The sequence below is a fragment of the Saccoglossus kowalevskii genome, chromosome 9 (genome assembly GCF_978046115.1).
Source record: "Saccoglossus kowalevskii chromosome 9, keSacKowa6.1, whole genome shotgun sequence".
NCBI classification, from domain to species: domain Eukaryota; kingdom Metazoa; phylum Hemichordata; class Enteropneusta; family Harrimaniidae; genus Saccoglossus; species Saccoglossus kowalevskii.
In genome coordinates, this window is record NC_140649.1 from 29,271,048 (window position 1) to 29,291,394 (window position 20,347).

Consider the following 20,347-nt stretch of genomic DNA (forward strand, 5'->3'; position numbering starts at 1 on the left):
TTCCAAATTGCTTACTTTACTACTGTTCTGTCAGATTACTTTGTTTACTTATACATCTATTGTATAAACTTGTTTATGTGTACACCTGTCACTGTATCTGTAGGCTAAAAGTGATATGGTTGTTGGTTGGATAATGGACGACGGTCAGTTTGAGATTACAGATCGTTGGGCAACTGGACATAACCAACCACAGATAGATTCGAAAGAAAATTTGATGAATAAAGCTATGTCTGATGTCAATGGCATCACCACCATGAAATTCACAAGAAAACGAAACACGCATGACAATGCAGCGGTAAGAAAATACAAATGAAAAGATCACTTTCACCGCACAATGGTTTAGTCCACATTTGGTGGCATTTCAAGTGTTATTAAATTGTCCAAGATAGTTTCCATAGTTACAAACATAGAAAAACTTGTGTTCTGCATTCTCGTCAATATCTCAAAAATTTTTAATTTTTGCATTTGTCTTTATAGGATGTTTCTTTCAGTGATGATGTTTGTCGTTATATGTTCTTTCCTGTAAGCGGCGGTAGCGTGACCAATCATAACAACATAGCTATTGGAATTCATAGCACAACACCTGTTGTATCCGGTCAGAGAATATGTATCAAAGCATGCTGTAAGTGAAACTAGTTTATTTCTAACAGACATACTATAAAATGTCATTTAAGCTATTTTAATCGTGTCTTTCCTTAGATGAGATACAGCTAATTTAGCTTATACAATAAATGATGCATCTAGTTCAGCTAACAATTATCCTTCCTAAAGAAAGATTGCTACATTTAGCTAATCTATGTCCTTCCTAATTTAACTAACCTGTATTTTTCTCTTTTAAGTGATACAGCTAATATAATATAATTTGTATCCTTTCTAAGAATAGTTACAGCTAATTTACCTTCTTATCCTTTGTAATTTAGCTAATATGTATCTTTCATAAGTGACACGGCTAATTTGTTGCAAATATTTAAAATGTAAGGCAACAAGAACATAACAGCTTCATTTACCATACACTCAAGGTGCAGGCTATATATTTTCCCATAATCCATTGCTCCCAAGATGTCCAATTTATTCTCATGGCAATTAAACATGGACTGACTGTTGCTTATTAAAAAACTTGATATATGTCCTGACATTGTGCATGTTGTATTTCAGCGGTAATTGGTGTTGGTGGTGCTACAAGTATTTTCCCTGCAATGGTAGTTGTCATGGTAACAAGTATACTCAGCATAGTGGTAACAAGAATCTAAGTCTATACCCAAGAATACATACTTCAATGCAAATTATAATGGGTTCATTTCTACAACCTGCCAATGAAATGTAATAACCGCTTGCTATTTCAACTAAAATTATTTGTATATAAAACCTAGTTCATTAAATAAAAAATATAATGATTAATAACAAAATATGTAATTAAGAAAGAAGATAAAAGTCCTTATAAATGTTTCATTTACATGTGTGGGATCTCTTGGTTCCTATGTATAAATTCCTCTGTTGAAAAGAAAATTTATTTTGGATTATTTACTTGTATCTACTTTATTGTATTCCACCTAGATGTTTCAGCAAAATGATTTGTTTTCTCTGACTGTAACCAAACTCTCACTCTTCATGGCTTGGTACCACATTTAATTTAGTAATGTTATACATGTAGATGTAGTTTACAAAGACTGTCACTGGTTTGGGTGGACATTCATGAAGCTATTACCGGGTATCAGAGATCAATCAGTTTTGTTTGATTGTATGTAATATTTGCCTTGTAGATAGAGTGCAGTACATAATGCAGTACCATAGCCAATTACAACCTCTTGTTATTTATAAAAAAAATAGTAAAACAGAACCATGGGATATTTAGCTTAAAAGATTGTATAATTCATTTTGTTTATTATGAAATAAAAACGATGGGTTAGGGAGATGAAATCGTGTATTAATTGTATAACATCATAGGTCAAAGGTCATGTGAAGTTGTTCTGAGCAATAGCATCACAGAACGCCCATGTTGATATACATAGAAGATGTAATTATTCAGGAATGTACACAAGCTAAAAAGTAGCTGTATCTTCCATGAATGCAGACACTGAAAGAACCTTTAGATTTTGTGCTCTGTATCCACCTTTGGTTTATTATCTAGGCTGTGATTTGGTATTAGTTACAAAGTAGGTTTTAAATTCAATAACATCCAAGCAATTGTCAATGCAAGACTGTTGCTCACTTATACTTGTGACCATCATTGTATCAGAATTGTAGTTTTTGAAGGCAAACTTGTAGCAACTGCCCTTACTTTTGTCCATGTATCCACTTCACCAAAATGCAAATGTCTTTGTTCTTTCTGACAAATCGCAAAATTTGCAGATTGCAAATACCATGCAGGTTACTGCACAGTGAATTGATGAACTAAAATTACCCAACAAAGGAAGGAAGAGTTTTAAAAATCTGTGAAAGCTTATAGATATAGGTGAATACGATAGTGCATGTGCCGAACCAATGTTTATCTAAGGGAATACCTGAATGCCAATTTCACTTCATCATTTTTGACCATGCAGACTAGTTTTAACATAAATGACCTGTGAAATGCTGTAGACTGGAAAACCATTTTGTTTTGTGGTTACCATATCGTATCTCTGTTCCACCATTATCTCGAACTGCTGGTCACATTTCAATGAAACTTAGTAGGTGCTTTGAAACAATGTGCAGACCTGATTAGATTTGGATAAAAATCTATAGATATTAATTACTCGTAATTGGCACAATTAGTCAATTTCAGGTTTTTCCATTGATAAGTACCAATCTTATTTCAATGAATCTTAGTACATAGAAGCTCCATGTACACATCTCTGATCAGTTCAGAGTTAAAATCTGTTCATATTAATTACCTAATTTGTATAATTCATCCTTTTTCTGCATTTCCACCAATAACTTGTGTTCAAATCACATTTCAATGAAACTTAGTACATGGAATCTGCAGACCTTATCAATTTTACATTAAAATCTACATAATAATGATCTGATTTGCATAATAGTCAGTTTTCAGCTTTTCCATCAATATCTCGATATCTTATTTGAATGAATCTTAGTACATAAATACTGTGACATGTAAGACAATGTGATGAACTAATTAGTTTTGGGTTTAAACATTGTATTTTATGGAATTGTTGTAAAAATAGTAATTTTCAAGAAATATTAGGACACGTTTCTCAAAAAGCATTACTGTAACACACAAAATAATGCTATTTCATTGTACCATGAGACATTAGCTTCATGATTGTACATAATAAACTAATGAACATTGTCATGCGGTTTATGACCAATTTTGTCAAAAAATATGACTAGGCTTCTACCTTAATTAGGTATTTTTTTTAGATGATTGGAACGTATCAAAGGTATGACCGGCTGTAATTAATTCAAGTCGCTCCCAGGTCAAACCTCATACTTGTGATTTCCATTAGAAGATCGCACTTAGATTGTGGGAAAATCAATATTTATCAATGTATTTTTAATATGCCTCCACAATACAATATTTGTTTTTCGGTAGGAGGTTCTTTATCTTTTGTTTCTACATTACAACATCAACTGTTGACTTTGCATATTATCCGAAATAGTTTTAGGATTAAACACTGGTGGCGCTATACACACAACGTTCTGCATTCCTGATATTCTCGGATGTCATTTGATAAGTCTGTGACTGATTTATATTGCTTTAAATAACTTCTCACAGAAAACAGAAATTCAGCAGCACTGTTGATATTTCTGTTTACATGGATGCTTTGTCTCTGACTCTGGTCTGGATGTGCTGACAGCGTGACACCTCGCTTTTCATTCATTTAAAATACAAACATTGTTATCAAAGCATACTAAGGTCATAGAAAATGTAGACACGGTGGCCGTGTTTGGCATGAGTTGTGTTTTGGGGGCGTGAACTGTACAGACATAAGAATTCTAAATCATAAGATGACTTACTGTGCTGTGACGTACTGTATCGCGTCACATACAGGGGTGCCATAGTAACGTTTGATGTGAAATGTGATTCCTTTAAAAGGTAAGTAAGTAAGTAATTCTTTATTGCTATCGTATCCCATTTGAGATCTTGACATAAAATACAATAAAGTCAAAAACATGTAATAATAATAAAAAAAATGAAAATAAAAGGAAATACTAAAAATACTGTAAATGAATGAAATAAATACAAATCTCACAATAAGAGATAAATGAATAATTGTAATATAACATTGGTATATGGTTTTGTTTGATCCGTTTCACTGCAGCGTTACACGAGCCCAGAGTCTGTGCATAGATCATAAAAAAAATTCTATCTATCATTCGCGTGTTAAGAATATCTTAAATATGTATACGTTTAGACAACGGGGGCGTCGTACATAACATTCGACAATTAGTGAAAATACACAGCTATTTGTATTCTCGTATTGCTCACTGACATGTTCACGTGACCGATTTAAAGAATGGGCATTGTGTCCATGAAGGTTGTCCAGGGGAAAGTTCTGCACTGTTCTATACGACCCTGACGCAACTTGTTTGGCGTAAGGAATTCGAAATGAATCTTGTCGCGTTGGTGTTGTACTTCGCTGTACTGATTGACACTTTTGTCGAAAGCCACGTCAAGCTTACATATCCACCTGCAAGACATTATGAATTCGATTTTCTGGACGATGTTTCCACCTTGCCGCCCTGCGGAATGCGGTCAGGTGAGTGGGTTTGTAACATACATCATTCGCTGGCGTTTTCGCATTGTTTACAAAACACCTTGGTGGGCCGGAACCGTGACTTCCTACAAAACCTAGCTCTGACATCAAAGAGATGTAGTGGTAGTTCCAATATACAAGATATTATAATTGTTTCGTCTGACATGGGTCAGATACCGATAGTTGTTAGTACTCATACTTCCGGGATACCAGTCACCGTACTAAATTACAAAAGGTCACAATTTCTATTCCGCATTTCAGCCACTGTGTATACCCCCCCCCCGGTAAAACGATTAATGTTAATTAGCATTTGCATACGTGATAATGGGCATTTCATTTATAAAATCTTGTTACAGATGCAGAAAGCCCAGTGACTACATTTGAAAAAGGCCAAGTAATTAACGTTACATGGTTCCTATCCGTGGCCTATGCACACGAGGTAAGGTGTTTTACTAGTACATCTGCTGGTTCTCCGTTAGATTAGGGACGGGAGTATTGAAACTATGTAGAATTTATTCATATATTGTACATTTACCATTTTTAATATAGTTCCGGCACATTGTTTATTATATCAACATTTTTCATAATGGACAGTGACCCATCTCAACTAAGAAACTAAGATGGACAGTTCACCCATCTCATAGAGTCCGGTGTATTGACTCCGGAATCAGGATCATAAAACTGTGAGGAAACTGCATTGATCAACCTTCAAACTCCATAAAAAATCCATAAATACTAAAAGCAAAATAAATAAATAAACATATTTCCTCATGTTACAGGGTGGGTACAAGATTGAACTTCTTGACGGAGATACCATCCACGCGTTGTCACCTGTTGATGCCTTTATACTGAGTGAAGATTCTACGTAAGTGTGATTAAGATAGCCCCCTGAGATCATTCCTAAAACTGTTTGGTACATAATTCTCTTTAGGAATGATATCAGAGTGCAACGTCCAATAATTATAGATGTATTTTTATGATTACATTTACGACAATTTATAATCATTAAAATCCTACTATTGTATTTTTTACCCTGCCCGTATCATCATAGCCTGACAAAGTCGCGTAAATTGCGCTCTCCGCGGTACTTCAAACCCAACACAAGGGCTGATGCCGTTCGGCCTGCGAGGGCGCCACTCACGCCTACATGTCAGGCTAGTATAATCAAAGATGAAAGTAAAAGGTATATTAACCATTTCACAATCACAATTTTGTTGCACTTTCTTCTTATATTTTTAAATATTTCTGGAAATGAGCCCTAATTTTGGAGCCAACCCTAATTTTTTGAGTCAATTTTTACTATTTTTACTATGTGGCTATTTTTGTCCCAATCTTCTGACGTGAAGTGCAGACTATAATCAGGACTATTTTGTGAATTAGGGATGAAAAGAGGGAACTGGTGGTGAAAAAGTTTAGGGGAAAATGTCTGTCGTCGTGGTTGTTGTTGTTGTTGTTAATAATTGTTAATGTGTATAGATTAACATTATTAATTCTATTCCAACTTTTATCAAACTTGCTCACATTAGTAAGAACGTCAGATGTCCTGTGTGAAAATACCATGTAACAATTGAGAAAGTAGTAGTCTAGACTCTCCATCTACTTCACTGATTTCTGGTGATACACATTAAAAGGTCACTGGTCCCACAGAGAATATGCATTGTTGTATGTGTTCAATGAAGTAAATCATTTATCTTGTAATCAATATCTTTGGTAATGTATCTCCCAAATCCCATGGGAATACTAGGACTGAGTTTCAATGTCAACTCGTGTTGCACAGTCTAATACACATTTGCAAACATATCAATACAATACATAAACTGTCTTAACAGAAAACAGGATGTTAGATAATCGATATAAGCACTCCTATGAATAACCCTTCGGTTGCCAAAACTGTGATCCAGAGTTAGCGGGACCAGCGCAATACAAACGTGACCTTGATAATGGGATTGTGTTCAAATAATAGAAGCTGACATTTTTGGACTAACATTATGTAATTGAAACACAAAATATAAGTATTAGAGGGATTACAAAAGAGGCTATAGTTAATATGGGCAGATGATTTGCTGGAGCTGTTGGTAAATTTATGTAATTGTTTTTGCTGTGACAATGTATACAAGTATGAACAATTATGTGAATATGGTGTTGTGTGTTATAGGAAGTAGGTGATGTCTTAAGTCTTTTGGTTATGTCATTTGAATCAAGAGGGTTAAAGTACTTGATCGGAAAGAATGATTATATGTGTTCTTTGGCAGTGAATGGCTTATTTGTACTTGACTGTGACCCACCCACCACTCGATTGTAATTTGGCCAGCTGCTATTAGACATCACTCAGCATGACTAGTTGGAAGACAACCATGTAAAAATAGTGTGAATAGAATAAACGTCTGTAATGAACAAGGAAAAAATAAAGTTTTTATTTTTTATCTTAACCATCAATATACAACAAGTTTACAAAAAAATTCGAGTAAGAATAAAGTAAAAAGTTGAACCAATAGGAGATACAGGTGATGGTTGAATTATCTTGCCTGGAAGAAAATAAAAAAAACAAGTGGTAAGGATTATATAATTGTAATGAATGATTTGAGTAAGGTGTTGAGTAGAGGAATGTTCAATAGGAAGAACATTGTTGAGATGCTTTGGAAATGATTGGACTTTCCATAAATTAAATCTTGAGGCACATTGTAAATAACTAGTGAGAGGATGCTGAAAGCACTACCGTGCATTCAAGCATCCTCTCAATGAAAACACAGGTTATGCACATTATAATGAGGTAAATTAGTGTTGTAAACGGAGTGTCATGATTAAATCTGGTATGATGTGCATGGAACGACTCATGGTGCAAAAGCAGATAAGTGTCGACGGAAGACCCAAATGATAGGTATCACCACCGACCAATTTGGTAGTAGTCATATTGCCGAAAATACTATATCTTGTTGTTTTCAATAAGTATATGTGCAGCAACAATAAACTGTACAAAACCAGTAGTTAACTGTTTACAAGACAGTATTATAGACCCATATCATGCAAAGTTACAGGGTGTTGTACAAATATACCCCCTAACTTTTAGGCTATTGTATGTTCATCCAACTGTCCATTCAGAATGAATAAGAAATAAAGTAGGTGCAAAGAGACTATATGGAATGTAATTGTACTTCATAGAGTTATCAATGATGATATCAATTCCATCAGACTGATAGAACCGGTAAAAGTAATGAATTTATCGCATGGCAATGGTAATGTGTCATCTGACATATAACCGGAGTGAATTGACCATGTGCAAAAACAGCATTGTTGGTTTGCATAAGATAGCCCACACACATGCTATAAGGAGTAAACTTCTTGTATCACCAATGACAAGGCTGTAAATGAGTCAACATCAAACAAGAAACATAGAATGTAAATGCATGGACCTGTTTGTACAGAATCCCAGTTCATCCCTCATTATTTATGTGGATCATGTTAAAAAGATCTCAAACCATTATGAGGCCAATGAAAAACAAATTTGGTGTTTCCAGTATTAGAGTAAAAACTATTGGGTAGTTAGGCAGGGATTTTATTATTTTAGATTTATTTTTTCCCCCAACATGTTCATTCTATATCAAATACAATCATTTTAAAAAATTTCTTTTTTTTACATGATGATATTACTATCAAATTTTGTTTATTTTAGAAAAAGGTAACTCATTTCCATAAAAATAGAATTAATAACAAATGACAACACATGTCATTGTTTAAGGTTGAGGTGAGTGGCATGAACTGTTGATCGGTGGCACCATTTCAAAAATGGCAGCTGGCAACAGAAAAACCTTCACTGATGTACATGTGTATGTAGTGAGCACAAGGAATTGGCCCCTATCAGTTTCTGCCTAATAAATGACAGTTATGTACATTCCTGCTGTGGCCATTTACCTACAGTAGCAACATCACAAGCATGATAAAAGCCCCCTGATGTACACATTGCAGCTCTTGCTGTTTCTTGCATGTGACAAAAATCCGCCTAAATCACAAGAAACTTGTAGTGAGCCAAACAATGATCATGAAAAAGTAAGAATGAATACAGCCAGCCATGCCAATGTGGTGAATCAAATGCAATTTCTTGCATGACTTTCTGCTCAATATTATAGTGTGTGGTAGCCTATGCCGAATAATCAATGGTGTGGTCACAAATGATCATGAAGATTAATCATGATCACATACTTCATATACATTATAACATTACATTAATGGGCAAAGACTATAAATCATATCCATGCCCCTAGACATGGCTACATCCGAGGTCATCATTTTGCCAATGTCATTCTTGCATGTCATTATTGCTGGTTGCATAGACTAGACTATTAATGTACAAGTATTTACACATATCGGCCTTAATTGGTTTTAGATGCTATTTTATTGAGATGCATCGCGACAACTGTGGCCGTGGTAATTGTTACTAGTCGCACCGTGCACACACATCATATGAGTTCACAGGCCATAGGCCTAGTAAATCGCTGTCATCATTTATATACGATGCAATATTTATTTTTGGTCATTAGTTTCTCTGATTCATGACATCATGTGCCAATAAATCCTGAAAATTGGCTTTGCTAAGCGATGAGTCGTTTAGTACAAAACACTGAATGATCATAGCATGGTGTGCAGAGTTTTAGAGGTAAAGCAATTGTTAAGAATATATTAAAATTTGTGGAAAAGGGCAAAGGCTCTTACCTTAGTACAATGTCTGTACGGCGTCCTGGGCTGGCTGGCAAAATAATCACGTCATCGAAAGATGCGCGTACGTGTACTGTAGACAATTTCCATGACGCTGCATTGTATGCGTAGAGTCAACGTCACGATTTCTGCGTATCAATTTTTCTCCGCCTTTTTCAACAAATAATTCACTTTTTTCTCATGGGAAAACGTCGTCAATCTTATTTTATTAGCCTGAACTTTGTCTTGACAGCGCAAATTATACCCAAATAAACGTCTTTGGATGATTTCTGGCACCCAAAATTGATTCTCGACTCAGTCCTAATTACGCGTTTAGGAATGACCTGGTGATCCAAAATTGACCTCGAATGGAAATCCTGCCGCCTACGGCGGGTCCCGGGATCATTGCGTCAAGATCTGAAGCCAAATAAAAATTATGTCTGTTTAGTACAAATATATCAAAAGAAAAATAATGCAAAAATACATAACAGGCAAAACCTTGCATCCACACTTTGAGGGGAAAATTGTACACTTTTACTTCTTCTTGAAATAGAACATTCTGAATTCATATTTATTAAACTACCATCAATTTGTTTGATAATTTTATGATTCACTTTTCAGCTAGCTAGCTAGCTCGTTCTATTTTATTTTATTCATTCTACAGTGACTACAACAATGTGAAATCAGTGACGAACTGTGCATGAGAATTATGTTGTTGTTAAGCAATAGTTTTACCCATAATTCAGTATGCTTCTTTTGTTTGTTTTAAATGTGTTTTGGTTAAATCAAATCAGTAATAATTGAACATCAGTTGTACTTCTGTATTAATATTATTCAAAGTAATTCAAATATTTTAGTATAAAAACAAATGCTTCACCTCAGAAAAAAGTGCTGCATTTAGACGTGAACGGAATTGTAAAACAAGTATTTTGTACAAGTATCTCTGTCAAAAATTAATGATTTATTGAGACAAATAGGATCTGCTTCATTATATAAATTGTGTGATGACTGTATTATTTGAAAAGTAAAAAGCGCCCACTAGGGATAACTATCATGTTGCAAGTTCTGCTTTGTATGCAAATCAACTTCAGCTTTGAAGTATGTACCATGAAGTTGGTGTCCAGTTGAGAGAGAAATAAACAGTACTGTTGAGAATCTACATCGTTAAACCAAAGACATTAGAAATCTTTGCAGCGTTTTTTTTTTCTGTGTATTTTCAGAATACTTACTAACAGTGTTCAACTGAGCCCTTAGTCAGTTCATAGTCATATATATATATATCACATACAAGTATTATCCCTGTTTCAGTTCGAAAACCTGTCTGTATTCAAAATTAATTATGACAATGCATATTCACATTGAAACAAACTATGATAAAGGAAATAATATTACATAACAAAGTGCAAGGTCACCAGAGTTTAACTATGTTATTTAATTTATCAGTGAACCCATACGGGTATATTATTCAATCAGGTCATTTATGTGACATGCAACACTTTTGTCGTGGTCACGATAGAGTGACGGAAATCAAATCTCGACACCATATCACTACAGTTCTACTGTGCTTACGTTGTTCCATGGACTTGGCAATTTTGGCAATTTGCCAAGAGACAAACTTTTCAATTTATGCTTTGTATCCGACGTCTGGATAAAGAGCTTAACATTAATACCACTCAACATTGTTAAGACTAGTCCGTATTCATTATTGATGGAACTTTGTCCGCATTCGACGTTTGTACGGAAACCTATTTGGTCGTGGGTATATTATAATATAGCGCCAACTGTGTGCAGTACATGAAGATTCTTTGTTTTTAACCTAGGATTTCTTTTGTTTTTTTTTCCTCGGTTCACTGTAATGGCACAGTCGGGAATACTATGAGGTCACTCTCCCAGATGACGTTACTTGTGACAAATGCACCATACGTATAATTAGACAAGCTTTAGAGTACAAAAATGGCATTGGTAAAAACTTCTGGACGTGTGCTGACATATCAATCCAAGGTATGGACATGCAAAATACATCGTTCTGCGTGCGTAACTCTGTCGTTCTTGACAGTTTGTAATCGGAAATGCCACAGATCGTAACTGGTCGAAATTTCCACTCTGCCGACTTAACGACTACGAGTTGTGTGTGCAGATAAGAAAAATGCAAGCTCAGATGAATCGCAAGAAGTATATGTTAAACATCCAGGAATGGTTCTGTAGACACATTTTTTCGAATAGTTGTGTTTTAGCTTGCCTGAATGACGCGGGAGGTTTATTACGTGATAAATTAAATTTGACCATGGGGCCAAGGGATAGATCATCTCATATATTAGTCAAGCTGTTATGACACGGAAATACAATATAATGGTGACATACGCGTGTATTGCCTTGAAGGTAGCCGGTATTTATCGTGGACGACCTAACAATAAAAAAGGGATTTGCCTATGAAAAATAAATACAGCACGAAGCTCCAAAAATTCTAATATCTGCTAGTCATATAAAGAATAAACGGTTAAAAACACTGGGTTATAACTTTTAATATGGATTGACCTCCATATACCATTTTGATACATTTCATTATTTAACTTCGTATTAATTATTTATATTAATTATATTAATATGCTGATACCATTGATTAGGATCAATTTGGTCATTCCATCTCAAATCATGCTCAAATCATAGTTGTCTTGTGTAAAACTAAGATGGTGGAAGAATATTATTATATTATTGTTTTGTCTTTTTTCGTTTTGCAGACAATGCTCAGTGTGATTGCTCGGGTCATGGCGCATGCTCAGAAGACACGTGTACATGTGATGGATTGTATTATGGGGATGATTGCCAATACCAGGGTACGACATCCTGCATACGGTTTGATGTCAATATAAATTAATCATGAAGGGCTCTGCTTGGCATTTTTTTATTTGAAATGTATTGTCGGCGATTCGTGATAAAGGGGACGGTAAAATTCAGAGAATAAACTGTAACGTTGTATATTTTTAAACATGTTCGATGTCGAGATACGATATTACTGATAACGTTGCTGTTTTGTTATTATTATAGATGAATGTGATAGCGATGACGATTGCAACAACGGCAGGTGTTGGAATGTGCAATCATCGCCTATCTTTAGGAAACAGTGTTTCTGTGAGCCAGGATACCATGGCGACAAGTGTACACAAGGTGAGAAAGCAATACATTTCCATTGATCGGAAGCTCCTACAGTCAAATTGTATGTTCGTGATTGGGGAATGCTGAGAGAAAATGATTTTAACAAATATTTAATCTTTAACTTTAGAAAATCCCGCTGGTTTTTCTGCGGAAATCGATGACAGTGAATACTACCACCTTCAACTGAGTGAACTTGCCGACTTATACTGGAAAATAATTGAGGTAAAGAATATTCATTTATTTTTAAACTTTCAAAAAACAAACACATTTGTATGGAAATTGTTATTTGTATATAGGCTTTGTAGTTATTATTTGGTGATATTTGTTTAACGTTTTAACTTGAACAGTTAAAAGAAACAATGAATAGGCACCTACACAATCACTTACACATCGCCACACTACCATGTGAGTTACTGGAAATGCATATCACATATAATGTAACCAATCAACTCTGTCCGACATTGCAGGATTCTTCTGAAATTGAAGTGGCTCTAAAGGTACAAGGACAAAGTTGGATTGCATTGGGATGGAAACCAACAGGTACAAATCCTGACAAATATTATAAACTGCTCCGTATGCTAATATGGTATACTCTGGTGGTTTACCTTCCAATTTATGTGTGCAGCGTTTGGTTGGAGCCACCGCCCTTGGTACTAGTGGGTGCCAAATCTTCCAAGTTGAAAATCGATGTCAATTTCAGGTCCTACTGAATTTATTAAGTAAATATTTATATGTGTTTGGGTGTCTTGAATTTATATCCCTAATACAAATGTATTGTGTATTCAGAGAAGATACCCATGGGGAATAGGAGAATTTCGCGTCCCTGGTTTCACGGCTGCCATGTTACTGAAGGCGCTCAGGCTCGCATCAGAACTTAAGGGGTCGATTTGGTCGTCTGTTTGAATTTTTTTCACAAGTTAAATGTACATGCTCGTATTTTGTCCCCCAGAAATATTATACAAAGACGCATATGGGTATCATAGTGATATATACATTTTAAGTGTAGAAGTGCAAAACGTTTTCTATATTTCGTGAAAAGTTCATGCAACGTGGATAACTACAATGATCAACATGTTCGGTACAAAACTGAAGCTGGGACAGTAAAATGCTTAAAACTGTGTATTTCATGGTAGTTAAGCAGACAGGATTCCGGGGGGACTGAACCCGTACCAACTCGAAACCAAGCCCTATGTGCCTAACACCGAACCAAGCCCTCTGCGCCCAACAGCGAACCAAAGCCCTCTGTGCTTAAAACTGACCAACTCCGGCGATAGTCTGCTGAATATACCAATTTAACTTATTCCTATAGCATTTACTTGCAGATCTGACACACGAATGTATGAATATTCCCTTGGGTTACGATGGGTACGAAGACAGAGACGCCGAGGGAAAGCGAAAAGTGGGTAGAGTGTTCGTCTGAAGCTTAATTCATCTTATGGAAACTATGACAACTGTTATTGATTTATTGCATCTGTCTCGTCCGGCGTACTCTAATTGGTTACCAAACCATGATCTGTCAGAACGCAATTTCCATAGGCGATGTATGCCGACATTAAAACGATCTGAGACTTTACGATCTGGTCTTTAGTTATATTGCAGGATTGGTTCAAATTTTGAAGAAAGTACCTAAATATTAATTCATTGGATTGTTACAGTTTTCCTTCGTTCATGAGTTTATATTTTTTACAAACAGAGACGCGAAGAAGAACGACCATTGAAAGGAATGGAGTGCGCAGACATGGTAATCGGCATGGCGGTGGAAGGAACCCATCATCGGATTGGTGATTTCTATTCACGTGACCTTGCTACGCCAAATACCGACCAATGGTTCGGCGGCACCTATGAACTCACGGCCGCGATAGCCAAACAAGAAAATTACATCACAACTGTTAAATTTAGAAAGCCTCTCCAAGGTATATTTTGTTGAACCTATATGCTACATTCGTGTCTGTATGTCACAAATTCCTAGAAAATGTCAAAAGCGAATACTAGTATACATGTATTCTGTTCAAACTTTGTCTTTCACTGACAGTGGTTAATATCTTAAAGCGGGAGGGTCGTCACCTGCGCACGCGCGATAATTGAGTCCCAAGCGCTAAAGATGCAAAGGCTCATGGGTAGACGCTTCTTTGTAAACAATGACACGCTATGGCCATCTGACGCATGCGCAGGTGACGACTCCCCCGCTTTAATTTCAACGGCTGAATTATTCTGTTACACATAAACTTGTTTATATTGTACCATAGCAAATGAAGTCTATGACCACAGCATTGTGAACGAGGACATGGCAGTTATTTGGTCGCGTGGCCAGGAAGTCGGAAGTTATCATCCTCCACCAGCCAATCACGAACCCAATAAGGAATTCTACAAAATAGATGAACTACGATGGCATGGCCATGATACGTCGCAGAGAGGCGCTGTTGTGATGAATTTCTATGGTAAGGAAAAAAATTACGTACTACATGATATCGAAGCTTCGTAAACTTTGGAATTTTCATGTCCACGTAATTATGGTGCAAACGAACATATATGCAAATTGCCAGTCGGTCGCAAGAATAACATCACCGTCTTAGCTGAAATTGGTATAAGCCCTTCGTATTATCTATCCTCGGGGCGGTCATCCGGGCATTTTCACCGCTTGACAACCCTCGCGGTGAAAACAAAGGTCAAAAACTCGCAGAAAACGGTACTTTGGGATGGTTGAGACTTCTATCAGGGGGAAATTCTTCTCCACAGGGTTCTCCACACGTGTCAGGGGGAAAACTCGTCTCGTCTCTCTATCTCGTCCCCTTGAGGTACGGGATCTGGAAAGTCACTTTAACTTTACAGTCAAATAAGGCACACACAACGAAATACGTTTCAACTCTCGTCTTAGTCGATCTTTTGGAGCACTCTATAAGACACAGCGCCCTGGGGAAAAGTCCCCAAGACTCTCACAAGGCTGAACCAAGACTCGCCCAAGACTGGACTGCCTCAAGGCGAGTCTGGACTGGACTCTCGACTGCGTCTATCGTGCTGTGCTCCTCAGGACCAACTCAAACTCTCTTTATTCATTTTCACAACTCTAACCAATTACAAAGCAGTAAAAAGACTCTAGGGCGTAACCTTCAATCATAAAGCCAATCACACTAAGTACTGAATACTCACTGAGTACACTAAGTACGTCATATCTTTTGATTAATCGTTCACTACATTAATAACTATGAATATAAACTGTCAGAATGGCGACGATTATCTCGTAATTAGTTCCAAATCACTGAGCCAAGTTCCGTCCAAAACTTCAAATAGGCCTAAACGATGACAGACATAACACAGCAATTCAGCTAATAATCAGCTAAGTAAGTCGGTCAACAGATACGCGAAAACAAATTCATGACACTTCCCTGAACAGTGTAACAAGATTAGCCTTACGTGTGTAACATATATAAATTTGGTTGTTCAGGATTACATCAAAGTTGAGTTTGTGTTGTTTTCTCGAATTTTCACCGGCTCGACCGGCGTTCCACAGCAGCACGCACAGAGCCCATAGAAATGCATGTACAGTGATGCGCGTCTTAGCAACGTCGAACGTCTTGTGACGTAGCTCCGCCCCCGAGGATTACAATATTATTAAATGTGTACAAACTGTGTGTGTTGCAAATGAGCATTTTTTTTAAATATCTTCCATGTAGTGTGACTTCTACGATATTTCGTTCGCCTTGATAAAAGTTGATATATATTGATGTCAATTTTCTTGTAGCAGCATTTAATACAACTGATGAACTGACATTACTTTTGTTACCATGTTTTGACAAATTATGATTTGTGTAATTTACAGTTGATCCTGATGACTTATTGTCGGGTCTCTGCCAAGGTGAATGGAAAACACCAACCGATTGTGCAGGAGATGCATGTGAATACAGTGTGACTTGGTCATACGATGACGTCAGTGATGACGTAACGTTTGAGATAATAACAAGCAATGGTGGTAATAATAAATGGACCGGAATTGGATTCTCGTTGGACAAACACATGGTAATGCTTTTGCTTAATTAGTTCAAATCATTCCGATGAAGCGCTCCGAGACCGGACTTCTTCAACAGTTTAGGTCTATTGGACCTCGGAAAGTACAGATAACCTGGGCTGTTTGTCTTTATTGTAAAATTACGATAATGTATTAAAAAACATACATTGATCCGATTTCGCATCTGATGTTGTTTTTACCTAGCCTAAGAGTGACGTTGTGATTGGCTGGGTTGGCGATGACGGCAGCGGAAATACAACATCAGTTTATATATACGATGGTTGGATCGACTCATACAGTGGTGGCGCTGTTGTGGATGATAGCGAACACGTCACATTGAAAACTGGCATTGTGGTGGATGGGATGACAACCGTCGCGTTCAAGAGGAAACGAAATACTGGTGACGAACAGGTATTTTAAAAATATGTATGTTAGCTTTGGCCAATATATTCAAAACTAAACAATGCCATGCACATGTGACGTCGTGCATTCATTTATTTACGTAAAATAAAAGTAAGATAAAAAAAAATGTGCGAGCAATCTAATTTCGGTAACTTATTGTATGCTAATTGACTATAACATTATTTAGCAAAAATATGGGTTAGATAAATTACTGAGGTTTTACAGTAATTTACCAACTTTTGGCTTAACATTTTTGTGTTACAGGATGTTGCATTGGACGGTACGGGAGACGATTGTGCTTATTTCTTCTATGTTGTAAATGGTGGAGGGTTCGACTCAGTAACTAACACAATCAGTAAACACGCACATACCCCGGTGGTCAGTTCACAACGCGTGTGTGTTAATAAATGCGGTAAGTATTTCTTTCACGTATCGCTATTATTTTATTTACTTGCATTGTAGACCATTAAATTACATACCGTATGTTTATTTTATTTTTGCAGAAGCTCAGCCAATCAGTGGTGCTCCTCCCATGGTCGCAATTGGTTCGAATGTATTAGTTTTTATAAGCACGTTTTTAATGAACTATCATTTTGTTCATGAATAATGCATCAATACGGATACGTGTACTATACATATATGTATAACTTTTTAAAATGTAAAGCATTCATAGCCATGTAACGTTTTCATAGCTTTGTATTTCACCAATTTTACAGTGAGTGCACATTCGTTATACCGTCATAGACAATTATAGTACTCTTGAAATATTTTTTTTTATTTCGCTAAATACATAATAAATAATTATTTATGTATAATCGAATTAAAAAGCACATAAAAGAGCCTTCTATTAAATAATAATTTGGTGAGAGTCATTGGAGTAATCCACTAGATTAATTGAATCCATGATAACAATATTAATGAATACATTTATTTATTGCACCTCTGAAAATATGTATTTTGACTTCTGATGTTATAATGACCTAAAAACATCATGATATTTACATTTGTGTTCGTTTGTTTTGTTTTTTTGTTTGTTTTTGTTGTCGCATTAAATATTCATTTTGCAGTTTCATTCAGAAAACACCTACAACGATTTGCACGCACTGGGATCATAAAATTATTATTTGAATAAAATACACTTTATATGTTGCTATTTGTACGAAGACTTAGCATATGTGGAATTCAGGTTTTACTAATGATCTTTGATGCTTGCTGGTATGAATGACATTTACAGTCATTGATATAACTCGTATACAAAAAAAAATGTAAAATCATCTCTAATATTGTTTGAACAAGTCAGAAATGTGTTGATCCAAATCCAGCCACGGACACTTGAATTGAAAATAATTACATGGTTACGGTACAAGTATACTACGGAGAATTGGGGTTATACATTGCACTACATACACTAAGATCCTAAAATAAGATTCTGTTTGGCTTAATTTTTTTATATATAATTTTTATTTATTTTAATAATTTTTTGACGTTACAATTATTTTACTGCAAAAATTGGTTTGTTTATGAAAGCCACCGGTGCGGCGAATTAATTGTAGAGGCAAATATTAAAATGAATAATAAATAAATTTAATAATAATTATAATAAAAATTAATAATAATAATACAAAAAATATATATTAAAATAAAATTTAAAAAATTAAGCCAACCAGGATCTTATTTTAACCAGATTGATATACTGTTAGAGTAGTGTGTATACGCTATCATAGTTTAGAACTCAACTACCGGTAATATTAGTTGTCTGAGTTCAGAATCAATGGCCTGTGACTGTCTGGAGATTAGTCGAACTGTACTCTGGGTAATAATCCAACACTCTGCCATATTAATCTGAACGTGTTGTATACGGTAAAATATATTATAAACAACTATATTCCATTTAAGCAGATTTTACTCAATTAACAGAATATTAATTTAGCTAAAGTGACAACAATCTAATTGTGAGAATATTAGCTACACCTTAATTACATAAATTGCAGATTACATCATGCTAGCTAAAAATGCATGTTTTACAGTACTGGTACTAGATGAATAAGTAAATATATGAGAGAGTTATAAATTTAAAAATGTGAACACACATGGGTTGTCACTTTCCATATCAGTTGCATGTCGTTTTCTAGGCTGATGTTATGTTTAGCAAATAAAGTAAAATATATAATCAGAAGTATGCAGTAGTAGTGATGTTAGACGAGAACAAGGCGATTTGATTCTGGAATACGATAAGCGTATATACTAGTAGCTAGAGTTTAGAATGTTATGGATTGAAGTTGTTTCAAAGCAGGAGGGTCGTCACCTGCGCACGCGCGTGAATTGAGTCCCAAGCAACGATAACAACACATGCTAAAAACGCAAAGGCTCATGGGTAGACGCTTGTTTGTAAACAATGACACGCTATGGCCATCTGACGCATGCGCAGGTGATGAATCCCCCGTTTTAATAATGATGGTCAATACTGTATGTTGGTATAGGCTCAGACTAGTAATACAACAGACTCGCAACGCGGCGTTTTCTTTTGAAGTAATGCGTACCACGTTTGTTTAGGTTATCAGTTCTTATCGTACCGAGTAAACGTTGCTGAGCAACAACATTTTCATTATATTTCACAAAATAACGCGAGATCTATTCATATTACAATCAACTATCGCGAGACATAAAGACAGGAAGTGGCATAGACAACAGTAGTTGACAGTGAACTTCGAAAATGGCATTTACGGAAAAATTTGGCGAATCTGAGGACGATAATTACGAGTGGAAAGCTATTTTAGGAGAACATTTTGACGAAGATAATGACAATTTCTCTGTAGAACTTTGCAACCCCTGATCGATCTTGTGTTTTTCATTTCCTGAAATTAAGAATAAGAAGAAATATACTGGGCTATTTTTATACAGAACTATGACGGAAGTCAAACAAAATCAGTGAAACTCGAAATAGCAACAATACTGACATACAATAGAAAATTGAAACAGTCACTGAACAACGCGTAAATCGCGTACTATGAAGTCGAACGCGACAAAAATAACACACCTCCAGTTTTTACCGTTACCGGATCACACTGATACGCTGAGAGAATTAGTATGTACATAACACTAGCTATCTGATGTTTCGGCATTCCGGAACACGAAAACAAAACGGGTAACACACAAAGAAGTATGATCGTTCAAAACGCAGCGATATGCTCTCTCCGAAAAAATATTGGAAACCTTCCGCAAAATCCGCAACAGCGAGAAATATCGTTTCAAAGTTGCTCATTATATATTCAAAAACTATTTGAGGTAAACACTAAGACATTCAGTTACTTGTAACTCCCCTGATTCTTGGTCGATTCTTACAATTCTTACACAGCTGCAAAGGTTAAAATGTCCAGAACGCATCTCCCGTTTTTTAAAAAATATC

The 20,347-nt window shown here is 35.8% G+C and overlaps 1 protein-coding gene and 1 long non-coding RNA gene across 3 annotated transcripts in view; one reads left to right on the forward strand and one right to left on the reverse strand.

Annotated features, from left to right (window-relative positions):
- Positions 1–18,104, forward strand: part of LOC100329094 (Nahoda-like protein) — a 39,488-nt gene extending 21,384 nt beyond the window's left edge. Inside the window, exons 14-31 of one of the 2 annotated variants that reach the window (XM_085503020.1) lie at positions 104–295; positions 478–622; positions 1,156–1,235; positions 4,454–4,697; positions 5,051–5,133; positions 5,474–5,559; positions 11,248–11,384; positions 12,122–12,217; positions 12,429–12,548; positions 12,664–12,758; positions 13,004–13,076; positions 13,859–13,935; positions 14,230–14,449; positions 14,783–14,974; positions 16,354–16,550; positions 16,744–16,950; positions 17,206–17,353; positions 17,445–18,104. In XM_085503020.1, the coding sequence (XP_085359146.1) occupies positions 104–295; positions 478–622; positions 1,156–1,235; positions 4,454–4,697; positions 5,051–5,133; positions 5,474–5,559; positions 11,248–11,384; positions 12,122–12,217; positions 12,429–12,548; positions 12,664–12,758; positions 13,004–13,076; positions 13,859–13,935; positions 14,230–14,449; positions 14,783–14,974; positions 16,354–16,550; positions 16,744–16,950; positions 17,206–17,353; positions 17,445–17,548 (2,496 nt within the window). In that variant the 3' untranslated portion in view covers positions 17,549–18,104. 2 annotated transcript variants of the gene reach the window in all.
- Positions 7,085–9,463, reverse strand: LOC146739132 (uncharacterized). Its single transcript, XR_014930429.1, has 2 exons — positions 9,402–9,463; positions 7,085–7,219 (listed from the first exon to the last, which is right to left on the reverse strand). It is a non-coding gene; the product is annotated as an uncharacterized LOC146739132 (long non-coding RNA).
- Positions 18,105–20,347: the final 2,243 nt, after the last annotated feature.